At 36.5% G+C, this 24,810-nt stretch overlaps 1 protein-coding gene across 2 annotated transcripts in view; it reads left to right on the top strand.

The window, feature by feature from the left end:
• Positions 1-3,540: 3,540 nt before the first annotated feature.
• Positions 3,541-24,810, top strand: part of nmt2 (N-myristoyltransferase 2) — a 75,240-nt gene continuing 53,970 nt past the window's right edge. The window contains exons 1-5 of one of the 2 annotated variants that reach the window (XM_039736658.1): positions 3,541-3,968; positions 9,583-9,718; positions 11,676-11,823; positions 13,908-14,026; positions 22,926-23,017. In XM_039736658.1, the coding sequence (XP_039592592.1) occupies positions 3,859-3,968; positions 9,583-9,718; positions 11,676-11,823; positions 13,908-14,026; positions 22,926-23,017 (605 nt within the window). In that variant the 5' untranslated portion in view covers positions 3,541-3,858. The remainder of the gene's footprint in view (positions 3,969-9,582; positions 9,719-11,675; positions 11,824-13,907; positions 14,027-22,925; positions 23,018-24,810) is intronic. The other variant, XM_039736659.1, reaches the window with a different exon arrangement.

Below are 24,810 nucleotides of genomic sequence, written 5' to 3'. Positions count from 1 at the left end.
CAGTCTCTCAGAGCCTGCTCTGCGTCAGGGGACCACTTCCTGAATGAGCGTGTGGTTGTAGGTAGCGCTTTCTCTCTTGGTTTGTAGTGAGGCTGAAGCAGAACCAGGTTATGATCTGCTTTCCCAAGCGCAGGCAGTGGGGTGGAGCTGTATGCGTCTTTAACGTTTGCATACAGTAGGTCAATACTTTGTATGTTTGTAAATTTTCTACAGTACCATATTGACTATTGATTACTTCTGAGAATGTAGACATACAACTAAAGTAATTTCTAACTATATGACATATTCACTAGTAGAAAGAATTGATTTCAAATTAGGAAAGTGGTTGGAATGAAAGACTTCAGGCACAGTGGTCCATCCAGGACTGATACTTGGGGCTTCTGGGCTAACGTGTGTCAAATCATCCTGCTACTCTCCATTCATTTTCCCCATGAGTTTTTTTCACTGCTGTAATTTTTCAGTTTATAAAAAACATTTGTTATAATCAACTTTAAGCAGTACAAGCTAAACTGTACTGTATGCTGAACAAAATAAACTAAATTTGCAAGCATATGATGTAGAAGTCCTTCCTGCTATTACCTTAGTTCAATTTTTATTTGAATCCACTTCTGTATAATGTTTACCTGATCTAGACAGGTTCATGTGAGAATATCTGGTAATACTAATTTCTTCTTACAGTCCAAACATATGCTGAGAGAATGGCTAATAACATCAAATGGGCCAACCAACCATACGAGTGTGCATGTGTGTTTTGGGAATGACTGGTATCCCATCCAAACCCGTTCCCTGTCTTGTACCTGGTACTGACAAAATTGGCTCCAGTTGTCAATCATCTTGAAAATCAAGTTGGAGAAAAAATAAATAAAAGAAAAGAAAAAATACATGATGAATAAATTGAATAAGCAAAGTATCCTAAGTTATCTCTGGCATATTGTTACAGGTACTCTACAAAATAACATTTAACTGTTTTTGTACAATGCACTGGCCACAACAGGTACAGAAAACACATTGTTGAATCTAATGGAGGTACATTAAAACCATGTACATTACTGTTAAGACTGGAAGAACAATTCTACTCAGAATTTTGACTTGAATGTGAACCATTAAAACATTGGAAGCAGCTTTTTTCCATATTTAAGAGGCAATTTTATTTACCTTCTTTGCTTTAAAGAGGAAAAATTTGTGCAATGGCATTATCATACATCACTGTACTTAAGTAACAGATCTCTTCTGCTCTGTTACTCTGTGGACTGTGTATCACCACATATTACATTCATAATTGGTATAATGTTCATATACTTAACTGATTTCTTAAACTTTGTATATCTTAGCAGACAGATAGACAAACAGATAGTGTTAGCTTCAAGTACAGTTGTCATTTAACCCATAATTAATGTTTTTCAGATGTAAGAGGAAAACTCATCACAGACATAGACCCCTTTTCTTAGCGCTGTAAAGGAGAAATACTAAACACCTGTCACTATGCTGCCCTTTCACTGATCATTCATTTAATTTCAAAACTGTCCTACCCACTTCACTGTTGCCAGTCCTGACATGAGTGTGCCTATCTGAATGAGAGTGCACTGCGATAGACTGGCATCTGGTCCAAGGTTGGTGCCTACCTTGCAAATGATTGATCTGTCAAATAAAATTATAATTGGAGCACAAAACAATTGAATCAGAAGGATTAATGATCAACCCTCACTTAGTAAAACTTTTCCCACAGGCTGGAATCTATAGAATCAGACTCCTCAGGTACTTACAGATTGCATAGTACTGAAACTGCCCTTACTTGTCGATGAGCTGGAGGAGAGAAAAATTCAAGAGGATATGAACCAAGTGGTGTATGTATTACAAATGCCGTCTTTGACAAAAAAATGCTGTACGACGACTCATCAGCTTATGAGAAAATTTAAGTACTGTTTGCATAAACGGGCATGTAATTTTTGAAAACAGGGCCGTTTCTGGGCATACATGATCTAGGCAAGTGCCACTGCCCTCTAGGGGTCAGGGCGTATTTTTGCAGCCCCGTGTAGAGATTCCTTTATTTCGTTTAGAAGAATATGTGCAGATTGGAATGAAACACAAAGAAATGTTTGTTGTATGTGACATTTTTTTTTAAACAATACAGATCTATGAACACAGACTCAAAACTAATGTACATTTATATTGTTTTATATTATTTTCACATACTAGTGTTCCTGGGTCTTAACGTCCAACAATAACACGAACAACAACAACGACGATAATGTTGCCAGTAATAATAATCCTTAAACTGTAGAATAGAACATAGACATGGCAAAATGAAATAAAACTATCAAAATGGCAACAGGACTGTAGCTCTTGAGTGAATTGCTAAAAGTTGATTTAACCCAATGATCGTCTGTCTCCCAGATGGACATGCATTAAAACCTGTGTTAAAACTTAGCAAATATCATCCACTGTTGTTCACTATCATTTGTGTGATTCGCTCTGGGAACATTGTGTGTTGTAGGTAAATTGTATTACTTGCATACATGAGCATACGGTAAATTGGAATTGGGGGTAAAGATTCCTTTTTAAAGATAATTATTCTATTCTCAGTTTCACTGAATGTTGTAATGATACTAAGTTTAATTAATTTTATTAGTTTAATCATCATGTATATGGTATGGTGATGTCTTACAAAAAAAAAAAATAGAAAGTCATCATCATCAAAATGCATGTTTAGCTGGTGGTTTAAATAGATAACTATAGAAAGTAAAAAGAGTGTTAGCAAAAATGTTTTTCTTCATTTTCTTTGCAGAAACCTTAAAAGCAGTAAGTAAAGACTACTAATAAGGCCCGATTCCTAGTTATTTTCTGAAATGGCACGCCTCAAGAGTATATTTATCTGAGACAGTTCTTATAACCCGACATTCTCAAATTGTGAATCTGAGGTCCTAAATGCTTCGCTGACCCCAGTCCTGTCCACAGGTCTCAATGTACAGATCTGGCAGTGGTGAATTCTTTCAAAGCAAATGGGTTGACCCAGGGAAATGGGAAGAGAGGGGCATTTACAACTTCACCTAGGGCAGCAAAAATCCTACCAGCGGCTGTGGCAGAAGGCACCAAACACCAAAATTAATGTCTGCCTATAACTTAATTCACTGCAAGCTCATATTAAACTGTTGGATGCTAAATTGATAAAGATAGGGTAAATGTGCATGAATCTCCGGGCCCACACGCTACTACGTACCTTACAAAGTGGATCCCAAGCACTATTAAAGGCGGTTTTTCTGTGCATCTTGCGACGTCACCGTACCTTTTCTGTCCAGCCGCTATATTCGTTAGTTACTGAGAGCACGCAGCCCCTTCCTATTTTATATTATTATTTTGCAGTTTAAATGTTTAAAAAAAAATGCTTACTAATCCAACCCTTTATTTAATTCGGGAGCGATAACGCTGCGTGCTCGCCGACTGTCTCGCAGTGCCACCGCCCAGCAGACTCGCTGATCCACGCGGAGTCGAGTGCCGCGCGCGCGCCTGCCTCTTCATTCCAGCAGTGCCGAGAAGCCCCGTGCGATGCTCCACCGGCGCGCTCAAAGGCCGTCGCGGTGACACGCAGCTCCGTTTTACCGTGGCGACGATGCAGAGTGCTGCTCGTGTGCTGCATTCCCAGGGACACAACCCCTACCCAATTCCTGCAGGTTGCACCTTTAAACAGGTGACCAGTGCTTTACTGGGAGGCTGACACCGTTTTGTTTGTAAGCCTTCTTTCTAAAGCGGAGGACAGCAGGTAGAGGGAGCTGTGCCTGCTGTCAATATCTCCTTTGCGCGCTTTTCTATTCCTCTCTGTCTGTGTTATTAGTGGTTTTATCGGCATTTTTTTTCTCCATCATGGCGGAGGACAGCGAGTCTGCAGCCAGCCAGCAGAGTCTGGAACTGGATGACCAGGATACCTGCGGAATAGATGGGGATAACGAAGAAGAAAACGAGCACATGCAAGGGTAGGCAGCGCGCACATGGCGGAGAGGCCGCCCTCCTGTCGGTGCATCTCGGCTACAGGAGCAATGCTGGCAATGAGTTCTCGGCCCCTGGTTGCTGGTTCGCAGTGATGCCCTGATAAAAATGCGACCCGCTAAACGAGTGGGACTGACTTCAGGGTGACAGGCTACAAGGTCAGAGAGACTGAACGAGAAGAAATGTGCAAAGTGGAAGGCGGCTGATAGAGACGGCATTTCGTATCGGCATGAAGGGCGACGATTTATCACAAAGGGAGCTCTCACTGAGCCAGCCACAGCATCACTAATAACCTATTATTGGCATCCTTTTGCGTACTTACCTGTGACGGTGTGTAGAGTCCGTTTAGCCTGCTCAGGTTCCTTAGAATGTGTTTAAAATCGTCCCTTAAATAATCCTGACGGAGCTCCTTCTGTCTCAGGTGTTAATTTCTGAAACAGGACCAGGCAGCTCTAACTACAGAAAATAACGAACGGGCAGTTACTCTTTCGTTTTATCTCGTATCGTTTTAGAATTCAAGGAAATATGGAAAACATATTTCATACTCCAAGCGCTATACAAAAATAAACAATCGAGTGTTGACTTTGGTTCTCGGGTCAGCAACTGTCAGGTTTGCGGTGCTGTGCTAAAAACTTGATATAATGTCAGTCGTGGGTTTGAGGCATGAGTGTAAGTTTAGTAAGTACTTATTTACGGTATTTGAAAATGCACTTTAAACCTTCCATTTTTGATTCATTTGTTTTACATATAAGCTTGATCCTGTGCAAGATCACTGCCAACCAGTCTGTTTACTTTATAGGTTTTCTCAGCTTTTTATATTGTCTCTTACATAGGTTGAAGCAATGTAACATCTCTTAAAATCGGTGTTGTTTTGGAGACCACATTTTTGCAGAGTATACTGTATAAATTAATTTGCGAAAGAGGTATCAAATTACAAATGTGTTTTGTGAGGTTTTCAAGTGATGCCAGGGTGTTACAGACAATGGCAGGAATCTTCACTCATAGTCTTGGAGGGCCGCAGTGGCTGCAGGTTTTTGGTCAAACTAGTTTCCTAACTCTAAGGCAGTCTTTGCTGATAATGTAACTTGGTATTTAACCATATTGTTTGTTAGTGCTGTCATTCATCCAAGACAAGTTTTAGTTCCATTTTAGTTTCTTTTTCTGAAAGCATCATTCTTATATTTTGTGGTCTGGAACAGGTTTGCACTTCATGATCCTCCCCTTTTCTCACGTTTATTAACACAGATATTTCATAATGCACATTCAACATTGCAAATGGAAACATGTCTAACTAGAGAGTTGTTTTTTGTTTTTTTTTTATTTATTTATTTGCATTTTTGTAGCTGGGGAGGAAAACAGAAAACAATTAAAAACTAAATGCCGCTGCCTAAATCTAAAATAGGTAATTTTGAGTTCTGAATCTTAATAAGCGAGTTAACTAAAATTAAGACTGAAAACATATTACTTTAGTAGCAAATATATGAGTTCTAATTAAGACATTGGTTGAATTGAAAACCTGAAGCCATTTTGGTAAATGGTGGGCACCACATAGAAAGTTGGGACTCTGCTGCCCTTTTAAGGTTGTGATTGGGGAAAAGCAACAGGAGGCCAGCCATTTCCTTCTGTCTGATTAGTTGGTGACATAAATGTCTAGAGGGGAGTAGAGGTCTGTAAGGTCTGGCAGTAGGAAAGCAGCCTTTGATTTAATTTTTTTTTTTTTTTTATAAAGCTAAAGAGAAATTGCCACTGCAGGGAATGCCAAGGCCTTGAAGAGTGAGTGGGGTCTAACTTGGTATTCCTGGCACCATAGTGGGCATCTTGGGCATAGTCCACACTAATAATACATTTTATTTTTATAGCACCTTTCCCATGCTCAAGGTGCTTAAAACAAAATGATACAAATAGTTTCTGCATCGAACATTAAACAAATAAACACAGGATATACAAAAGCATTAAATAGAATAAAAGAAAGAATAAACCAGAGTGTAATACTAAATTCAATACTTAAAGTAATGCCTGAACAAATCATAATTTATTATATAGAACACACACAAATTATCCTGAACATCTGGAGAAAGAGGTAAACTAAAAGAAGGAGCAGAGAGTTAGGTTAAGTTAAAAACCTTCCGAACAGATGCATTTTAAGTTGTTTTTTTAAAAGAATAAATGGAGCCAGCTGAGCTAATTAATTTTGGGAGGTAATTCCAAAGTCTGGGCACTATAAGGCTGAAGACCCTGTCATCCATAGAGTGCAGGTTAGTGTGGGACACAACAAGATTGTCAGAATCATAGGACCTTAGATTGTGAACAGGAGCATAGCGATGGAGAAAGTCATTGATGTAGTCAGGTGCAAGGCTATTTAAAGCTTTGTAAGTTATGAATAGAAGTTTTAGACTCAATCCTGTGAGACACAGGGAGCCAGTGAAGGTAAAGCAGGATGGTTGTGATGTGCTCACTGTTGCTGGTTCATGTAGGGACTCTTGAAGGAGAGTTTTGAAGAATTAGCTGGAGATATGATATGGGATTTGAAGGGGTATCTGCCAGTATGGAGTTAAAACAATTGATGTGGAATGTTATTAAAAAAAACAATAACACTATTAAATCTAAAAATTCTGTCTTTGTTTCCAAAGTTTTCTATCCATGCATTTTAACTCACTAAACATCAAAAACATCACTAAACACTAAAACATCAAAAGTCACAGTTCAGGCCAGTTTGTGCAGAGAATTTCAGAAAGAGACATCCCTACAGTAAATATGAGATCATAAAGGGCATTGTAATAAAACTGTAGTTCATACCTGATTACATAACAGTCTTACATCAACATTTTTGAAAAGCTATGTTTTACCTATGCCATGCAGTTTCATGAGACACTTTGGAGAGCATTTTAAAAAAGATACTTTTTTTTTGGAGTGTTAAACATTTTCAGTGTAGATAAAAGACTAAATTGAATAAATAAACACATTTTCAAATTTATCCATGTTAGTGTGGACAAAGCCTTGGACTCAGGAACTACCTCTGACTAGTGTAAGGCAGGAAACAATCCTGTACAGGGTACCGGTACACGGCAGGGCCGACTTTCATACTCTCACATCTCTTGCATTCTCACTTGGCTAACTTGGAAAGTCTAGTTTACTTAACAAACACGACTTTAGGGATATAGGAGAAAAATCCACACATAAACAAGGAGAACATACAAATTCCACACAGGTAGATACAGAGTATTTGATTAAAAAACAGGATACTGAACAAAATACTTATACTTTAGAGTATATGTGTGTGCTTGTATTAATGAATTATTTTACATAAACATATTTTAAGGTCCTAACATAAAAACAATTAACATTTTTAAAATGTGTGTGATTATACATGTTTTCATAAACAGAAACACAAGCATATAAATATAGAATTGGAGACGTCAGTTTTTACAAATTGGAAAACAAGACACACAAGCATTTACCTTAATTAATGCTTGCTTTGATTTGAACCAAGTTTTGTAAAATTGGACTTGCTTTTATGGAATGTTATTTGATTTTAATAAATTCAATGAAATGTTTAAAAAAAAAAAAATAATAATGCTTTATGATCCCTCAAGGCCCATATAGTACAAAGGGCAGAATTGTGAGATGTCTGTCTTAATTCCATAATACTAACATGCTGTGTCTGGCTCTGCTACAGTTCTTTGTGTTATTAATGGCCTTTGCCTAAAATGATAGTTGGCTTCTTCCGTGTGCCACCAGTACATAGACCTACAGAGTTTCCTGAAATGAGTGTAAAACTTTTTGATTATAGGGTGTAATATACAGTGGCAGTTGAAAATAACATAATATAGGGGTAATTTCTAGCAGCCTGCATACAACAAAGGCTTTGCATCTACTTGGATTGTCGGCCACTTCAGACTATTGGGAAAAGGTCATATCTTTATTCTGCAAAGTAATATAAGCGAACAAATAAGAAAGGCATAATTCAAAAAAGATAAGCATTAGAATTCCACATTACAATGCACTGCAGCTTCAACTTCCTATGTCTGTTGTGTTTTAGTTTTCTTTAGCTACTTTCAACAATATTTTCATTACATGCAACGTTAACATAACTTACACAAAGTCTAAGAGATGTAGATGTGGAATAGGAGAAGAAAATAAAGACATAGAAAAGGATATGTACAAATTCAATTTAATTTATATAATATGAACTAGTTTATAATCCAGATTTTGAGAGTATTGGTGCTGAGAAAGTTTTATGAATTTCTATTGTTTTCTTTACTTTGAAAGCAAATGTGGTGTTTTCACAAGTAGGACCTCTGGGAACATAAACCTTGAATGGAGTGTCGCAAAAAAAGAATCATTCTATGATGTTATGGCCCTGTCTGTAGTAAATGTAAAATGGTAATCCTTACATGATTTTGCAAAGAAAGGAATAGGAAACATTTTCAAATGTATTGGAACTTGGTGGACATCAAGGCCATGCTTTGTTTCTCTACATGATCTTTCAGGAATGTCTGGTATTAGGACACATCATGTCCTAATATTTTTTCAATTATAGACACTATTTTTAAATAGCCTCACATGAAGAAATCCATTGGTATCTGAGTAATTTTCTTTTAAGATGCTAGAGACAATTAAACAACATATAGGTTTTCGGGCAGATGTGAAGCCATAGGTACTGGTGACATCATCTAATGTGTTAAGTTTATGTTTGTTCTACTGTATTAGTTGTTTTGGGTATTTATTGAGCTAAAATATTTTTAAAAGGCATAAACCCTGTATATTTATCTTATAGTGTATAGAATATTTTTTTGAATGCTGTAACATTCTCAAATCTGCTTTACTCATTTTAAGGTTGAGGGAGCCAAAGAAAACCAACTTTGCCCAGACCAACAGTCCATTGCCTGTTCATACAGACATCCACCCACATAGGGCCAGTTTGAAATTGCAAGTAAATGTGACCTCAGGAATCAAAACCAAAATGTTTATGTTGAAAGATAAAAAGTCAATTTGGTGTATTGGTTTACTTCGTACATTTTTCAAGTACCTAGTTTATCAATCTAAACAAACTAAGAGAATGAAATGAACATTACTTCACAGATGTAAAACCTGAAACAATATGTAGTCATTTTTTGAAAGATTTTATTTCCTATTCCTATTTCTAAGTCTTTTGAAATTATTTAAGTTAGTCTTAGTAACAAGACAAAAATACAAAGGCCAAAGAAGAAATTTTACAAGTAGAATTAATTTTAAAATGCGAGTTAACTCTTTTTGACACAGTGGTACATTATAGTGTATAAGTCTTGTATCAGCAATTTTTATATACAGTAATTTACTTGGATTATCATTTGTTTTTCCTGCATTGATTTTATTATGCTTTCAACAATGTCTCAAAAGTTTCTAACTTCCTATTAGCTAATTTAAGCATATTTTATGCAAGCAACAGTCTGAGGTATGAACCCAGATCACGATAAATACTGCAATGGGCTAATAGGTCAAAAAGAATCTTTAGTTTGCGCCACAGACCATTTAATATATGGTTTCCTTAGGAACTGTTGGAATAATAATTTAATTTTGTTCTCTGTTAGATTGTAATTGATTTAGAACTTTCAATTGTAGAAGTCCTGGAGGAGATGTTGGAGCCAAAAAGAAAAAGAAAAAGCAGAAGAGAAAGAAGGAGAAACCAAGTTCCGGAGGAACCAAGTCTGATTCTGCTTCTGACTCTCAAGACATAAAGGCACAACAGCCCCCAAAGGTTAGAATGTGTAATTTTCTGTATTTCCTGCTAAAAATATTAATGTAGTCCAAAAAACTACTATATTACGTATAGAATATCACATTCTAAGTAATGAAGAAGTCTTTCCTCTGTTGATATCCAGTAAAAGAGCACATAACAATATTTAATTACATACCATAATATCACAATTTCAGCTTTATCTTATAATTTCATTGTTTGAAATTATGTAATCATAGATCATAATTCAAGGTGTATTATGTAACCTGAGACAAATCAAAAATTTAATTTATTGCTCTCTCATTAAAATGTGTAATATGCTGAACTGAGATAAAAATCACGTTGAGTAAATGCCTCTTGCTTGTGCTGTTTTATTCTATTGTACCAATTGCGTAATATTGCTGGGATTGGCTCCAGAAGACCCCGTGACCCTGTGTTAGAATATAGCGGGTTGGATAATGGATGGATGGATGGATGGATGTATTAAAATTACAGATACGGTATGGAGTTTTTCATGGTTTACACCCGAAATATTGAAATATTTTTTTCTGGCATTAGCTGTGTAAAGTATGGATATTGTCAGAATAGTCATTGGATATTATGGCATTCTTCTGTTCTTTATTAATCCTTCATAACGGGGATCTTTTGGAGCTATTTGTAACTGAAATACCAAGCAATGGTATTTCTGTAGAAATGCATTTTAAAATAAAAGGCATATTAAAGTAAGCTTATGAATAATAATATTGTGCTTTATGAAATTTATGTTTTAAAACACTTATACCTTGTGGCAAATCATTCAGAATATAAGCAAAATGGCTGTTCAGTTTCTGTGTTTATTTTTTTCACACCAAAACGTTTTTGCCATATCCCATTTTTTTTATTGTTAAGTGTGGCTTGTAGAACTCTTACTGAAAAACTCTTAAGTAGCTCTGATTTTTAGGGAAATATTGTGAGTATATTTGAGTTGTTAACTGTCTACAGTGATACTTAAATTTATATCTTGGCTAACCTGTTTCAATTTAAGACAATAATCATTTCAGAGTGACCAGATGACCCCTGTACACTGTAGCCAAGTAAGGCATTTCTATCTTGCCCTGAGCTACTTTGCTGTAATTAACAAATACCTCCATATGTATAAAGACCTTCCTGCTGTAGGGTTTTTCATTTCAGTCATTTTTAAAGTGCTTTTACCCATTTGTTCACTGTGAAGAAATTCATATCCAAGAATTACTGTACTACAAACCAGGTTCAAGTACAAAAGATTGCAAACAAAAAGATTTTTAATATTGCCATTTTAGTCCTTGCAAACTACACTTAGGACTTATTTAATACACACTTATTTCTTTTCACAGTGAAAAGAATTGAATAAATCATCATATACTGTTCTGATGGCAAGAGGCTGTCAAAAGCAGTATGAGTGTACCTTACAGGGTGGGTGCTTCTCATATCCTGTACACTCAGCTGAACATTAATCATCCAGAAATAGTTGCATTTTCTTATTTTTAAATTAACTTGCATTCATTTTAATTGAATAATTTAATGTTTTAATGTGTCATCACAACACTTTTTCCAAAATTCAGATTTACTTAAAACCTTTTACCTTTTTGCTTCAGATACATCATCTTACTGTTATTACTGCATCCATTGAAATAGCATCTTATTTCAGTTATATTTTATCATCTGTTAGGAAGGATTGAAGATATTTTGTCATATTTTCTTGCTAACGAATTACAAATTAATTGGATATAGTTCATCTTTGCATAGTATGTTGACTTTGACCAGAATTTTGACACTGTATTCCGTTCTGTTGCAAGATGTTCCACTATTATTATTATTTTTTATTATTATAGTGAATGTCATAGTATTGTGGCACAAACTGCAAAAAATAAAAACTCAGGTGTGATACTTCTGGACAGGAGGACAATGTATTGTACAGATTATTTTTCATTGTGTTGTATTTGTTTCCGTTTGTACAAAGCAGAATCCTGCTGTCCCAATGCAGAAGCTGCAAGATATACAGAGGGCAATGGAACTGCTCTCTGCCTGTCAGGGTCCAGCAAAGAATATAGATGAAGCCACTAAGCACAAATACCAATTCTGGGATACTCAACCAGTTCCAAAGCTAAGTATGTTTGTTCATCATTGATAAAGAACCAAAATTTCTTAACCTAGTTAACTTACGCAGTAGCCTGCTTTATATTTATGTTTACCTTTTACTTTATGAGGAGGTACTACAGTATTGTTGTTATTATTACTCTGATAGACAGTAATTATTAATTATATGAAAAATAGGTGACCTAAGAGATTGAAACACATTTTTCTCCATATATTTTTTACATTTGAAGCACAAGCAGGAACTGAGCCAGCAAGGGAAAAAATACAGGGTCCTAGGGTATTCCTAGAATTATGTCTATACCGCACTGCCTACCAGTCTTTTTGAAGTTGAAGTTTTTTGAAGACTTCTAGGATCAGGTGTATGTTTATAATGTCTACAGTTCAAAATATTTCAAGATTAAAACATTCTAACCAAGATAGTGTTTTCTATATTGTGGATTTGCTCATTGCCAGCTGATCTTTTTAAACAAACTCCCTAAGCTGGAATAACAATAAACGCACAGTTTCTTTAGCATGTTTTATCTTGCATTTTCTTGGTTACAGAACGAACAGTGAAACAAAACCAAAGTGACAAAAACATAAAATATAAAAGAGTGAATGATATACATGTTTTAAAATGTAAATATTTATATCATAATTTGTGTTCATAAAATAATATGGTTAGTATTGGCACCCTAGCCTTTTAGATGCATCATGTACAGTGTCTGCTGAAATAGGTGGTAGTTCAGTATATATTTCTTTGTTTGATACAGAGCAGCACAGGATCAAACAATAACATTAAAAAAGGTGTGAAAATATAATAAAAATTGAACATTTGCCCTTTCCATTTCAAAAATGGAATTATTGGTGCAATTTTGCCTTCAGATCAGTTTAGCTACAAGAGCTATGTTTTTATTTCCAGTTAAATTAGGCTCACCTGGAATAAAATGCCAGTACTTGCATCACATTAATTAATCAATGAGTGATAACTTTAATGATTAAAAAAAGTCTGTTTCATTCCCTGTTCTTTACTCTCTATGACAAAAGTAGAAGAGCTGTTTGAGACCACCATAAAAACTGTTATCACTTAACATAAAAATCACTAAGGATAAATCACTTTCTCAGGTGTCCATGGTATTCCTTTCTCCATGGGTGTTATAAAGATGTTTTCTGCTCATTTAGCTGTCAAGTACCTCCTAGAACATGTTGGTAAGAGGTAAATTGATTAAAGAATTTAAACATTCCAAACTATTAAAAACACAATGTAAAACACTCAAAGAGCTTAAAACTGGCCTGTATCAATCAGGAGCATTGGATTTAACCCACACCATATGACACACAAAAAAAGACAAAGAGCTTTATTGGCAATAGCCAAAGAAGATCCCTCTGTTGATAAACAAACATAAACAGATACAACTGATCTTTGACCAAACCTACCTAGAGAACTCAAATTCTGTCTGGGAAAATGACTCTATGGACTCAAAATAGAAAATCATGGAATCAGAAGAGTAACAGGGCATTTTAGAGCATATTGTGTTACCCAGTGTCAGAAAACTAAATGTCTGTCGAAGATCATGGGTTCTTCATCAGAATAGTTACCCAAAATACACCTCCGAAAATACAAAAGGTTTGTCAATAGGAAAAAAAATGCATTGTTAGATTTTAGAAAGCTGAAATCTGCAATTGGTAAAGTGAATCTTACTAACATTCAAGAGCTGTAACAAACTGCAATTGAAGTGCGGAGAAAACCTACATTCAGAAAGGTAAGGGAAGATTTTAAATGACTGAAAGAAGCATTTTACATGTATTAATGAAGGTGCCTTTTATGCTGTACAATTTCTGCTGTCATTTTCTTCTGTGAGAATCACTACAATGCAACATGAAAAGAAATTACTTTTGTTGTATAACTTAGGACACTAAAATATTTTGATGATCAAATTTAGGTTAATTTCCAATTATTTCTGAAGATATTATACATGATATAACTAAATGCAAGGGTGCCAAAAATGTTGACCAAAGCTATCTATATATAATACAAACACTCTAGAAATATAGTTCTGACAGTTTTTTTTTTAATCCCATAATAATACCTTTAAAATGCTTGCTTTGTATATAGATGAAGTTGTTACAACTCATGGTCCCATTGAACCAGATAAAGAGAACATACGTCAGGAACCTTACTCTCTGCCTCAGGGTTTCATGTGGGATACATTGGACCTGGGCAATGCAGAAGTGGTATGTCTTGGCTGTTGTAATTGCTTTGTATTTATTTGCTGATAACTTGTTCCTCCTCCTTTTTTCCGTATCTGTCCAAAACAAAACAAGCTTACCTGTAGTGTACATTTGATCTATTTTAAGGGACAAATCATATGCCATGTTTTTGATGAAATTCTCAGCTGCCTCCTTCCATGCTTGTTATAGTATAATCCCTACAATTTGTTGTGGATTATCTCCCATTGGTCTGTGATTGTTAAACCCACTATGGGAGATGCCAAAAGCACCCAAACTACCTTATCAGGTTCCTCTCACTCTGTTGAAGACAGTTGTACAACTCTAGGGTCATATTAGTTTACTCGGCTCCTCATCACAGCAAATGGACCCAGCAACCTTGTAAAAAAAACCTTATTTCAGCTACTAGTACTCATGGTCTCTCTTTCAATTATTACCTAGAGCTCTTGAGGATGGGAGTGTAGACTAACTAGTAAATCAAAAGTTTCTTTGAGGACACTACTTCAGTGTCTACAAAACTGCTGCATCTGTACCAGTTCTTTGGTCAGTCTCACACTCGCCTCTACCTTTACTCTTAAACGGGACCACAATGTACTTGAACGGCTCCAGCTGGAGCAGCTGCCTGCTCCTTAACTTTAGGAAGCAGGCCGAATTTTTCCCCCAATCCCCTTTAAGAGAGGTCTGCAACCTCCAAACTGGGGGATCAAATTTTCACCACACTCGCCTCACTTTCAGCTACATGTTGTTCCAATACATGCTAAAGACCACAGTCTGGCATGTAGTAGTGGTGTTGTAATGTGTGCAGAGTACAGTGAAATTTTTATTTGCATATCCAACCAACATGCAACATGTTGCTCGTCTCTGGTGCCATGATAAATAAGAATAAATTAAAATATAGAAATTCATGTGAACAACAGTATGGCAAGGCATCAGCTAGGTCCTATTATTATTATTATTACTACAATGACTTTTACTAAACAATGTCAATCAATTACAACATCTATCGGCCTAAATCACTGCATCCAATCAACTGTTGGAAGCAAGCTACTTGGAATGCTGTGAACTTTCTTTGGGTCATCAACAGTGATAAGGTCTCCATCAACCCTTAAACACAAAAAACATTGCATGTGCACATGAAAGCAGTGTGGGCACTAATACAATCTTGACAATATTCTCAGCAGCAGACGATCAGAATAAGGTGTTGATGACATCGCTTTTGACAGTGGGTCACTCCTGCTGTTTGTTTGAACACTTTCACCATGCAGTAGTATGTGTCATGATGTCATTCGTCATATTGCCTTTTATGTGGTAAACCTACATGGTGACATGTTTTAATATGACAAAGCTCAACCAAACATGACTGGCCTTTCCCATGAATTCTGGAGTAATGTTAGCATTCTTTCTTGTTCTGAAAGAAGCCTCCACAGGTTATTGGTTTTCTGTAGGTGCCCTAGCAAAATGCTTAGTTGAATGTGGCCACAGGACTGTGACATATGTATCACTCCAGGCCACTGATGAACCCCACATCTAGCCCTGTTTAAGACCATAATTTCTACTTAGAAATTATTCTAAAACTAGTTTAACTCAAATACTATTGGTTTCATATACCACTTTTTTGTTAATTGGACCACTGTTAATCTAAAAACTAATCTGACCAGGAAGGACTTGTATAGATCTAAGTGCCACATACTGTAAAGTCTGTTTCTGTGATGTTCTACTGCATATACATCCATGGTCCTATAAGGTTATAACAGAGTTCAGCAATTGCAATTTTCATAACGGAACTTGGCGAACGAAACAGCTTCCCGCACACAACACATGTATGTATACAAAAAGATTGTGCTGCCAGTACTGTACTTTCTGTATAACAGTGTGTACTTTGAGTCATAGGCAGCAGCACCAAATCTCGCTTATTGTGTGTCTCTGTAGCGTTGTAGCATTATCTCTCTCTATGTAGACAAAACAGGTACACCACAGTATCCCATATAACTTTAAGTATTGTATATAATGTGGTGTTCTCACAACATACAAATCACATCAAATCCTATATCACAGAAAGTATCATGGACGTTAAGAGGCATATACCTCTATCTATCTATCAAGACTGCATATATACATACTCTACTACATGTAGCATGCAAATATAATTGTGTGTGTATGCAAGCCTATCTTATGCGACTGTTATGATGATGACTGATACTCTAAATCCAAATTAAACTCTAATAGACTACGTGATTCAGTAACTCTTATGGACAATAACTGGAAAAGCCCTTCAACAATGTTGTTTCAGGGTATTTGGAAAATTCAGTCTCTAGCAGTGGTCTTGGAACTCCATACTCTATTAGCACTTTTCACAAAGATACCAAGCTTTTTCTAGGATCCCAAATCACTTGAGGACAGAACAGACAAACTATGTCTGTATTTTGTAATAGTCAGGATGGTATTTTGTAATAATGAGGATAGAATTGAGGGTGTAGAGGTGATTGAACCACTAGGGTCAAGTGACCATAATGTAATACAGTTCTCAGTATTTTGTAAGAGTGCAGATGCAAAGACTAAAATTGTTAAGTTGAACTTTGGTAGGGCTAATTTTGAGCAGATGCGACAAAGTCTAAGTAGGATAGACTGGGATAAGCTTTTAAATGTGGAGATAGTCAAGGAGCAGTGAAACGGGTTTAAAAATGTTTTACATGTAATGCAGGACAGATGCATACCTAAATTTGTAATTAATAGGAAAGTAAAAAAAAAAACTCCACGGTGGATTAATAAAGATTTAAAAAAGAAGTTGCAAAGGAAAAAACTGCTTTATAAGGCATATAAAACTAATGACTGCAAAGTGAATCGTAGAGCATATGAGAACATAAGGGCAACCATTAAGAAGGATATCAGTCAGGCTAAAAGACAGTTGGAGAGGAATATAGCAGATAAGGCGAAAGAAGACCCTAAGAGATTCTTTCAGTATTTTAGTAGTAAAAGAACAGTCAAGAAGGAGGTCAAGTGGATCAGAAATAATAAAGGGGAATTAAAAGATACAGACAGTGAAATAGCAGATGCCCTAAACTTACATTTTTCTGAGGTGTTTACAAGTGAGCAAGTGGACAACATCCCAGAGGTAAATGCGACTACTAAGGAGGTACTGAGAGATTTGGAAATTGTAGAGGGAGAAGTGCTGCTCAGATTAAATAAGATGAAATCAAACAAATCACCAGGACCAGATAATATTTATCCTCGTGTTCTTAAGTAGGCTAGTGAGTATATATATATATAAACCCTTGACACATATTTTTAGGAAGGCACTGCGCACTGGAGAGATTCTGAAGGAATGGAAAATGGCAACTATCATCCCATTATATAAAAAGGGTAACAGGGCAGATCCAAGCAACTATAGGCCAGTAAGCTTAACATGCATCACAGGAAAATTAATGGAAGGAATTATTAAGGAAAAGATTGAGCAACATCTGGCAAGGACAGGAGTTATTCTGAACAGTCAGCATGGGTTCAGAAGAGGGAGGTTGTGTTTTACTAACATGCTGGAATTCTATGACCCTGTCCTCTGAAGACTGATAATGAAGCCATCATGCGCAATTTGACAATTTTAGAAATTACTCTTTCAATATTCTGTGGCACACTGGTGTGCTTGTTAAAATTTTTAATTTATACACATTTATGTTTATTTCTGTAGCAGTCACTTTCTTTAATCGTTACTTACAAATTTCATATTCATTGACATAAATGGCCTGGGTAGTCAAGCAAGAGTAAAAAAGACATTATGCTTCTATGAGGAAGCAACAAAAGTATACGATCAAAGTGGAGCTTATGATATTATTTATCTAGACTTTCAGAAAGCATTTGATAAGGTGCCACATGACAGGTTGGGCATCAAATTAAAAGAAGTGGGATTTCAGAGTGATGTTTTTAGATGGGTTCAGAATTGGCTCAGACACAAGAAGCAGAGGGTGATGGTACGAGGAACCTCATCAGAACTGGCCGATGTTAAGAGTGGTGTTCCACAGGTGTGTATGTATATATATATATATATATATATATATATATATATATATATATATATATAAATGATTTAGATAGGAATATAAGTAACAAGCTGGTTAAGTTTGCAGATGATACCAAGATAGGTGGATTAGCAGATAATTTGGAATCCGTTATATCATTACAGAAGGACTTGGATAGCATACAGAATTGGGCAGAATTTTGGCAGATGAAATTTAATGTTAGTAAATATAAAGTATTACATATAGGAAGTAAAAATGTAAGTTTTTAATACATGGCAGTCGGAAAATCAAGAGTACACCTTATGAGAAGAATTTAGGAGTTATAGTGGACTCTAAGCTATCGACGTCCCGACAGTGTTCAGAAGCCATTAAGAAGGCTAACAAATGTTAGAATATATAGCACGATGTGTGTAGTACAAGTGGAAGGAGGTTATGCTCAACCGTTATATTGCACTGGTGTGGCCTCATCTAGAGTACTGTGTGCAGTTTTGGTCTCCAGGCTACAAAAAGGACATAGCAGCGCTAGAAAAGGTCCAGAGAAGAGCGACTAGGCTGATTCCAGGGCTACAGGGGTTGAATTATGAGGAAAGATTAAAAGAGCTGAGCCTATACAGTTTAAGCAAAAGAAGATTAAGAGGTGACATGATTGAAGTATTTAAAATTATGAAGGGAATTAGTACAGTGGATCGAGACTGTTATCTTAAAATTAGTTCATCAAGAACACGGGGACACAGTTGGAAACTTGTTAAGGGTAAATTTCGCACAAACATTAGGAAGTTTTTCTTTACACAAAGAATGATAGACACTTGGAATAAGCTACCAAGTAGTGTGGTAGACAGTAAGACGTTAGCGACTTTCAAAACTCAACTTGATGTTTTCTTGGAAGAAATAAGTGGATAGGACTGGTGAGCTTTGTTGGGCTGAATGGCCTGTTCTCATCTAGAGTGTTCTAATGTTGGCCCTTCAAATACAGTGATCCCTCGCTATATCGTGCTTCGACTTTCGCGGCTTCACTTCCTCGCGGATTTTAAATGTAAGCATATCTAAATATATATCATGGATTTTTCACTGGTTCATGGATTTCTGCGGACAATGGGTCTTTTAATTTATGGCACATGCTTCCTCAGTTTGTTTGCCCAGTTGATTTCATACAAGAGACGCTATTGGCGGATGGCTTAGAAGCTACCCAATCAGAGCATTTATTACGTATTAACTAAAACTCCTCAATGATATACGATATGCTTCCCGCGCGGTGCTTGATTGTTTGCTTTTCTCTTTCTCACTCTCTCTGACATTCTCTGCGCCTGACGGAGGGGGTTTGAGCAGAGGGGCTGTTTGCACAGAGGCTGTTTGCCTAGAGGATACGGACGCTCCTCTAAAAAATACAGCTTTATCACGGTGCTTCGGCATACTTAAAAGCCCAAAAGCACATATTGATTTTTTGATTGTTTGGTTTTCTCTCTCTCTCTCTCTGACATTCTCTGCTCCTGACACGCATTCCTTTGAAGAGAAGATATGTTTGCGTTCTTTTAATTGTGAAAAAGAACTGTCATCTCTGTCTTGTAATGGAGCACTGTTTAAACTTTTGACTAAAGGGTGTTATTTCATGTCTAGAGGGCTCTAATAATGTTAACAGTGTGGGAGAGTTTATAAGGGTTAAAATATATAAAAATAACCATACAAACATATGGTTTCTACTTCGCGGATTTTCATCTATCGCCTGGGGTTCTGGAACGCAACCCCCACGATTGAGGAGGGATTACTGTACTGTATATCTACAAGGACAAAGACTTAGTTCACTATTCCATTGTAAGAATGCAATCCACATTATTTCTCTTGGATCTGAGATTCAATTATTAGTTTCAGGTCCACAAAATGAGCTTTCTCTGAGAGATGGTACACTGTAATCCATTGGCAGCTGACATGGTCCATTTTAAAATGACTTCCACTCTAGTCTGCCAGTCTTGTAGCAGTGACCTGCCTTCAACAGCTGAATAAGTACATTCACCTGACAAAATTCCCCAACCCCACCCAGTATTTTATTCAATCTCCCTCTTTTGTGCTGCTTGCCCGACTGCCACTAAAGGGCTTTTTATTTATTACAGTGACATAAACCACAGGAATAGGCTAAACCCCAATCGGTGTTTATGGCATCCCCTTCTTCATGAAGATTTTATCCACTGGCTTTAGGAGTTCTTAAAATCTTCCTTCCACCTCTTGATGTAATGTCTAGTTGATGTCAGCAGTTTTACACCTTTGTTGTGAACAGCCTGCACATTGTCCCACCTCCCCATAATTCTTTAATGGTTTTTCCTAAACTTCTGTGAAGATCATTCCGCATGGCCTTCCCCCACTCACAGACCTTCACTTTGGTCAGTGTTTAAAGTTTTGACCTACTATGTAAATCTGGAGATCCTCCTGCAGAGAAGGCCATATTGAACTTGATGTCTTTTGTTTTGTTGTACTGCATAATAGACACACATTTGCTGCATAGAGAGATACCAACAACATTTAGGCCACAGCTCCTTGTAGCTGTTCTCACCTCTGTGGACTTGAAGAAGGTTTACTCAGATTCCATATCCCTGAATTCTTCTGAGACATAGCACACCTTCACTTACCATTTAGCACTTTTAGGTCTCTCTGGCAGGCACTTAGTGCATTTGAGCCACATTCTGTTCATTTGACAAGAATATGCTCATTTAAGCTTCTCCCGTTTTATTTGAGTGTCCAGAACATACAGCCTCAGATTAGATGACACAAATACAAACTCAGTTGTTAACACTAACAAGAATGTTAAGAGAGGAAAGTTCTTACTTGGCTGTCACAGTCACAGTGAGACATTATGCAGATATATTGTTTTTGGTATAAAGGAGTCTCAGTAGCATTTCTTGACACATTTTTGCTGTATAATTCTTTGGCTGAAAGTACGTGGTGTTATTGTGTTAGAGAGAGGACTGTGCAGCATTTTTCATAATGGCATTCAGTTTTGTTTTAATCCTCTACTTTGCTACAACCTCCCGGGGTCCAGTGTTTGTCCTATAATTAAACTTGCCCTGTTAATTAGCTTGTTGATATGGTGGGTTACTCTTGAAATGATGTTACAAGCCCAGCACACCACAGTGTAGAAAATCACACTGGCCATCACAGAGTTATAGATAAGGGTGTCACTGCCTACATTAAAGGAACACAGTCTCCTAAGGAAAAAGAACCTGCTCTACCCTTTTTTGTATAATTCTCGTGTGTTCAAAAACCAGTCCAACCTTCATTAATGTGAACCCACAAGTACTTGTAAGGGTGGACCACCTCAACATCCACTTCTTGAATAGGGGCTGGACATAGAGGCAGTTTGGTGAATCGAACGTCAGTAAGCAGTTCCTTGGTTTTGCTTATGTTAAGATGTAGACCGTTCTCTTTGCACCAAATAACAAACTTCTGCACCTGACTATTATACTCTGTCTCTTCCTTATTATCAGTACACCCCATAAGTGCAGAATCATTTGAGAATTTGCAGGTGACATGACCTGGTGTTATATTTGTAGTCAGAGGTGTCGAGAGTGAAGAGAAAAGAAGACAGGACTGTACCTTGTGGTGCTCCAGTGTTGCTCATCCATATCAGAAACATGGTCCTTTAGTCTCACAAACTGCAGTCTGCCTGACAGATACTCCATTATCAAGGATGCCATATGCTCTTCCACCAGCATATTTCTTAGTTTACTTACCTCTTAGCAGGAATGGCTGGATGGTTTTGGAGGTGCCGAAGAAATAAAAAAAAATATAATGCTGACAGTGCTGCCCGCTTTGTTTAGTAGAGAATAAGTCTTGTGGAGCAGATAGATAATTGCATCTTCCATTACTTGTCCGATCGGCAAACTACAGTAGGTCCAGGTAGTCCCATATAGTCCAGGACCAGTCTCTCAAAGTCTTCATGATATGAGACGCAAGTGCCACTGATCTGTTGTCATTAGGTGAAGTGGCACCTGCCTTCTTTGGAACAGGAACAATGTTGGATGTTTTCCATAGTAGTGGCACTTTCTGGAGGGAGAGAATGAACAGGTGACCACAAAGTTTGTCAGCACAGGCCTTAAGAATGTAAGGACTGACTCCATTTGGTCCTGCTGCTTTTCCTGTGTGATAGAGACTTCCCTTTATTGAGATGTTTGGTTTCAGAGCCATGTTTGGGCATAAAGGCAAATGCAACTGTCTAGATATTTTTCAGTGTTCTTGCACAAGCTCTAGCTTCTTTATAACCAGTTAAGAGATGGTTCACATTCCAAGAACCAAACCTTAGACCATTTTGACATGAGCATCTGTAGTCAAGGGCACACATATCTCCATAAAAAATAGCTGTAAAGACCATTGAGGCATATACGCCCATGCATTTGTCACAACCCTTTTTCAAAGATGTTAACACAAAACTAAATTATGAGTAGATATCATTAATTTAAATGTGGTCAAGAACACTATGTTTTGTTTAGTTAAATGTAGGAAAGAAGAGTTTTATGGTCAGTCTGTAGTGTGTCCTGCCTTTTGCTTCCATCCAGCAGTTACATACCTCTCTCCACTGGTTTAAATCTAGTTGCATGCATTTACCACCATTGACCACAGAATGATAAGTAACAGTATTACCATACTGGATAACACACACCTCTACTATGAATTTCTTGTTGGATTTCTTCATTCATTAAGATGGTGGCAAGATCAGCAACACTTGAGACATCATTTTTCACACATTTATTGTGTACCATTGATCTCATAGAAGCTAGCCTTTTATTTCAACATTGGGTGGCATAATAGTCACATAATTGGGGACATTTAGTAGGAGTGGGTTTGTTGAACCCAAAATGTGAAAACATAAAAAAATGAGCTTAACCCAGTATATTCTCCTTTTCTTTTAGCTAAAAGAATTGTACACCCTGCTAAATGAAAATTATGTAGAGGATGATGATAACATGTTCAGATTTGACTACTCTCCAAATTTCCTAAAATGGTGAGTATATGGTGGTCTGTGCTTATTTTTTGTATACTGCATATTTGGCCTTCTCTGAATGTTTAAAATGTAGCATCATTTTGAATTTGAGTGGTACAATTATACAGTATGTTGTTGTTAACCTATTTTAGCTGTAAAATAAGAAGAATAAATTACTAGATGCCTGTCCACCTCTTTTGAGCCTACTTAATGTAGTAAATTGTTATTTGGGGCTGGAGCCTATGGGGAATCATTGGGCACAAGTCAGGAACTACCCCAGTCAGTGGTAGACCATAACTCATACACACATCCACACTTTATCACATGGGGTGACTTAAAAATCCAGAGGCTGTTTGATAAATAATACTTGCAGATCCTGATGTCAGAGCGTGGGAACATGTTATGTGCTGATCAGTTACTGTATGCAAGGAAAACAGTTGACTGTACTCTGTACTGTATATGCAACAATAAATCTGCACTTGACGTTTCATGGCTTTGGGGTATTTGAGCGGGAAATAGTACCCAGTTAAAAAACCTGTTTAGACAAGTACTAAAGTGTGCGGTTTTTCATTCAAAAGACATTGGTGTGACAGATATTCTAAGCTAAACGTTTGGAGCTTCAGGGTAGTAACATTAGCAACTGTTTCATAATGCCTCCTTCAGTAAATGTGTGTATTTTAATTCATTAGGAATTAATTTGTGAGTAAAAAGGAATTTCCCACCCAACCTTTTTTTGTTTTTTTTTTAATGACTGGAAAAAAATCTCACATTTTCATGCAGAACAATGAACTATAGCAAAATTTATTAAAACATTTTCATATTAATCTCAAATTACTTGTGTTGTATAACCTACATCTCATATTAATAGTATTAAGCACGTGTATTTTTATTAAAATATTGTTAAATATACCACTTGCTAAAAATTTTCATGGACAAAAATTGAACATGCATAATGTAACTGAGCTTTTGTATTGTACACCCAAATGTAATGGTATTTAAAAATTGGAGTTTTTTAGTTTATTAAATAAGACTTGTAATATCTAAAATAAAAACAAACAAATTAAATAAGATGTAGCTTTTAAGTGAATAAACAGTAACTGTGACAACAAATATACTACAGGGCATATAAGGCAACACTAACATTGCTTTTAATTTTGTGCATTAAACCAAGAGTTTAGCAAAAAAAGGTACAGTATGTAGAAAGTTAAATGCAGCCAGTGGGCAAGAGCATAGGACAAGAAGTGCATTACAAGCAGGCGCTTTAGCTCAAAGATGACATCATACTGTCCAGGACATCTGTAGGAGTGAGGCGTAGATAAAGGCGAATAAAGAGAGAGGCTAGTGAGAAAGATAAAAGTTTCAGAAGAACTGTGTAGGCAAAGTGTGAAATAGCTTTAGAAAAGGGATGCACTAGATCTGTTATTCTTCTGAACCTTCAGTTAAACAAATTGAAGGGAATAAAAATGTATGTCAACATAGCATTGCATTCTGGGATACAAATATACATGCCAATACAAAGAACTCTATGAGAAATGTGCAGATGTACAACAAACATTAGAAAGAAGTGTTACCTTTTATGTTTAAGCTTATATAAGCTAACCAGTGTGTATATGCCTGTAATAAAATTGGGGCTTTTGGGGGCATTGTTTTTTAAATTGTACTTCATAATTACCTTAAGGTAACTTCAGGTTGACAGAAGAGCAGGACCAAGGGTAAATTCTCAATCGTCAGATTTTTTTTGGCTAGTGTAAGTTATATAGCTATCAAAAAACCGTATAAAACAAAGCATCTATTGGTGTGATGCAGATGTATAT

The sequence above is a fragment of the Polypterus senegalus genome, chromosome 15 (assembly GCF_016835505.1).
Source record: "Polypterus senegalus isolate Bchr_013 chromosome 15, ASM1683550v1, whole genome shotgun sequence".
NCBI lineage: Eukaryota > Metazoa > Chordata > Cladistia > Polypteriformes > Polypteridae > Polypterus > Polypterus senegalus.
This window is presented reverse-complemented; position numbering and strand designations above follow the sequence as displayed.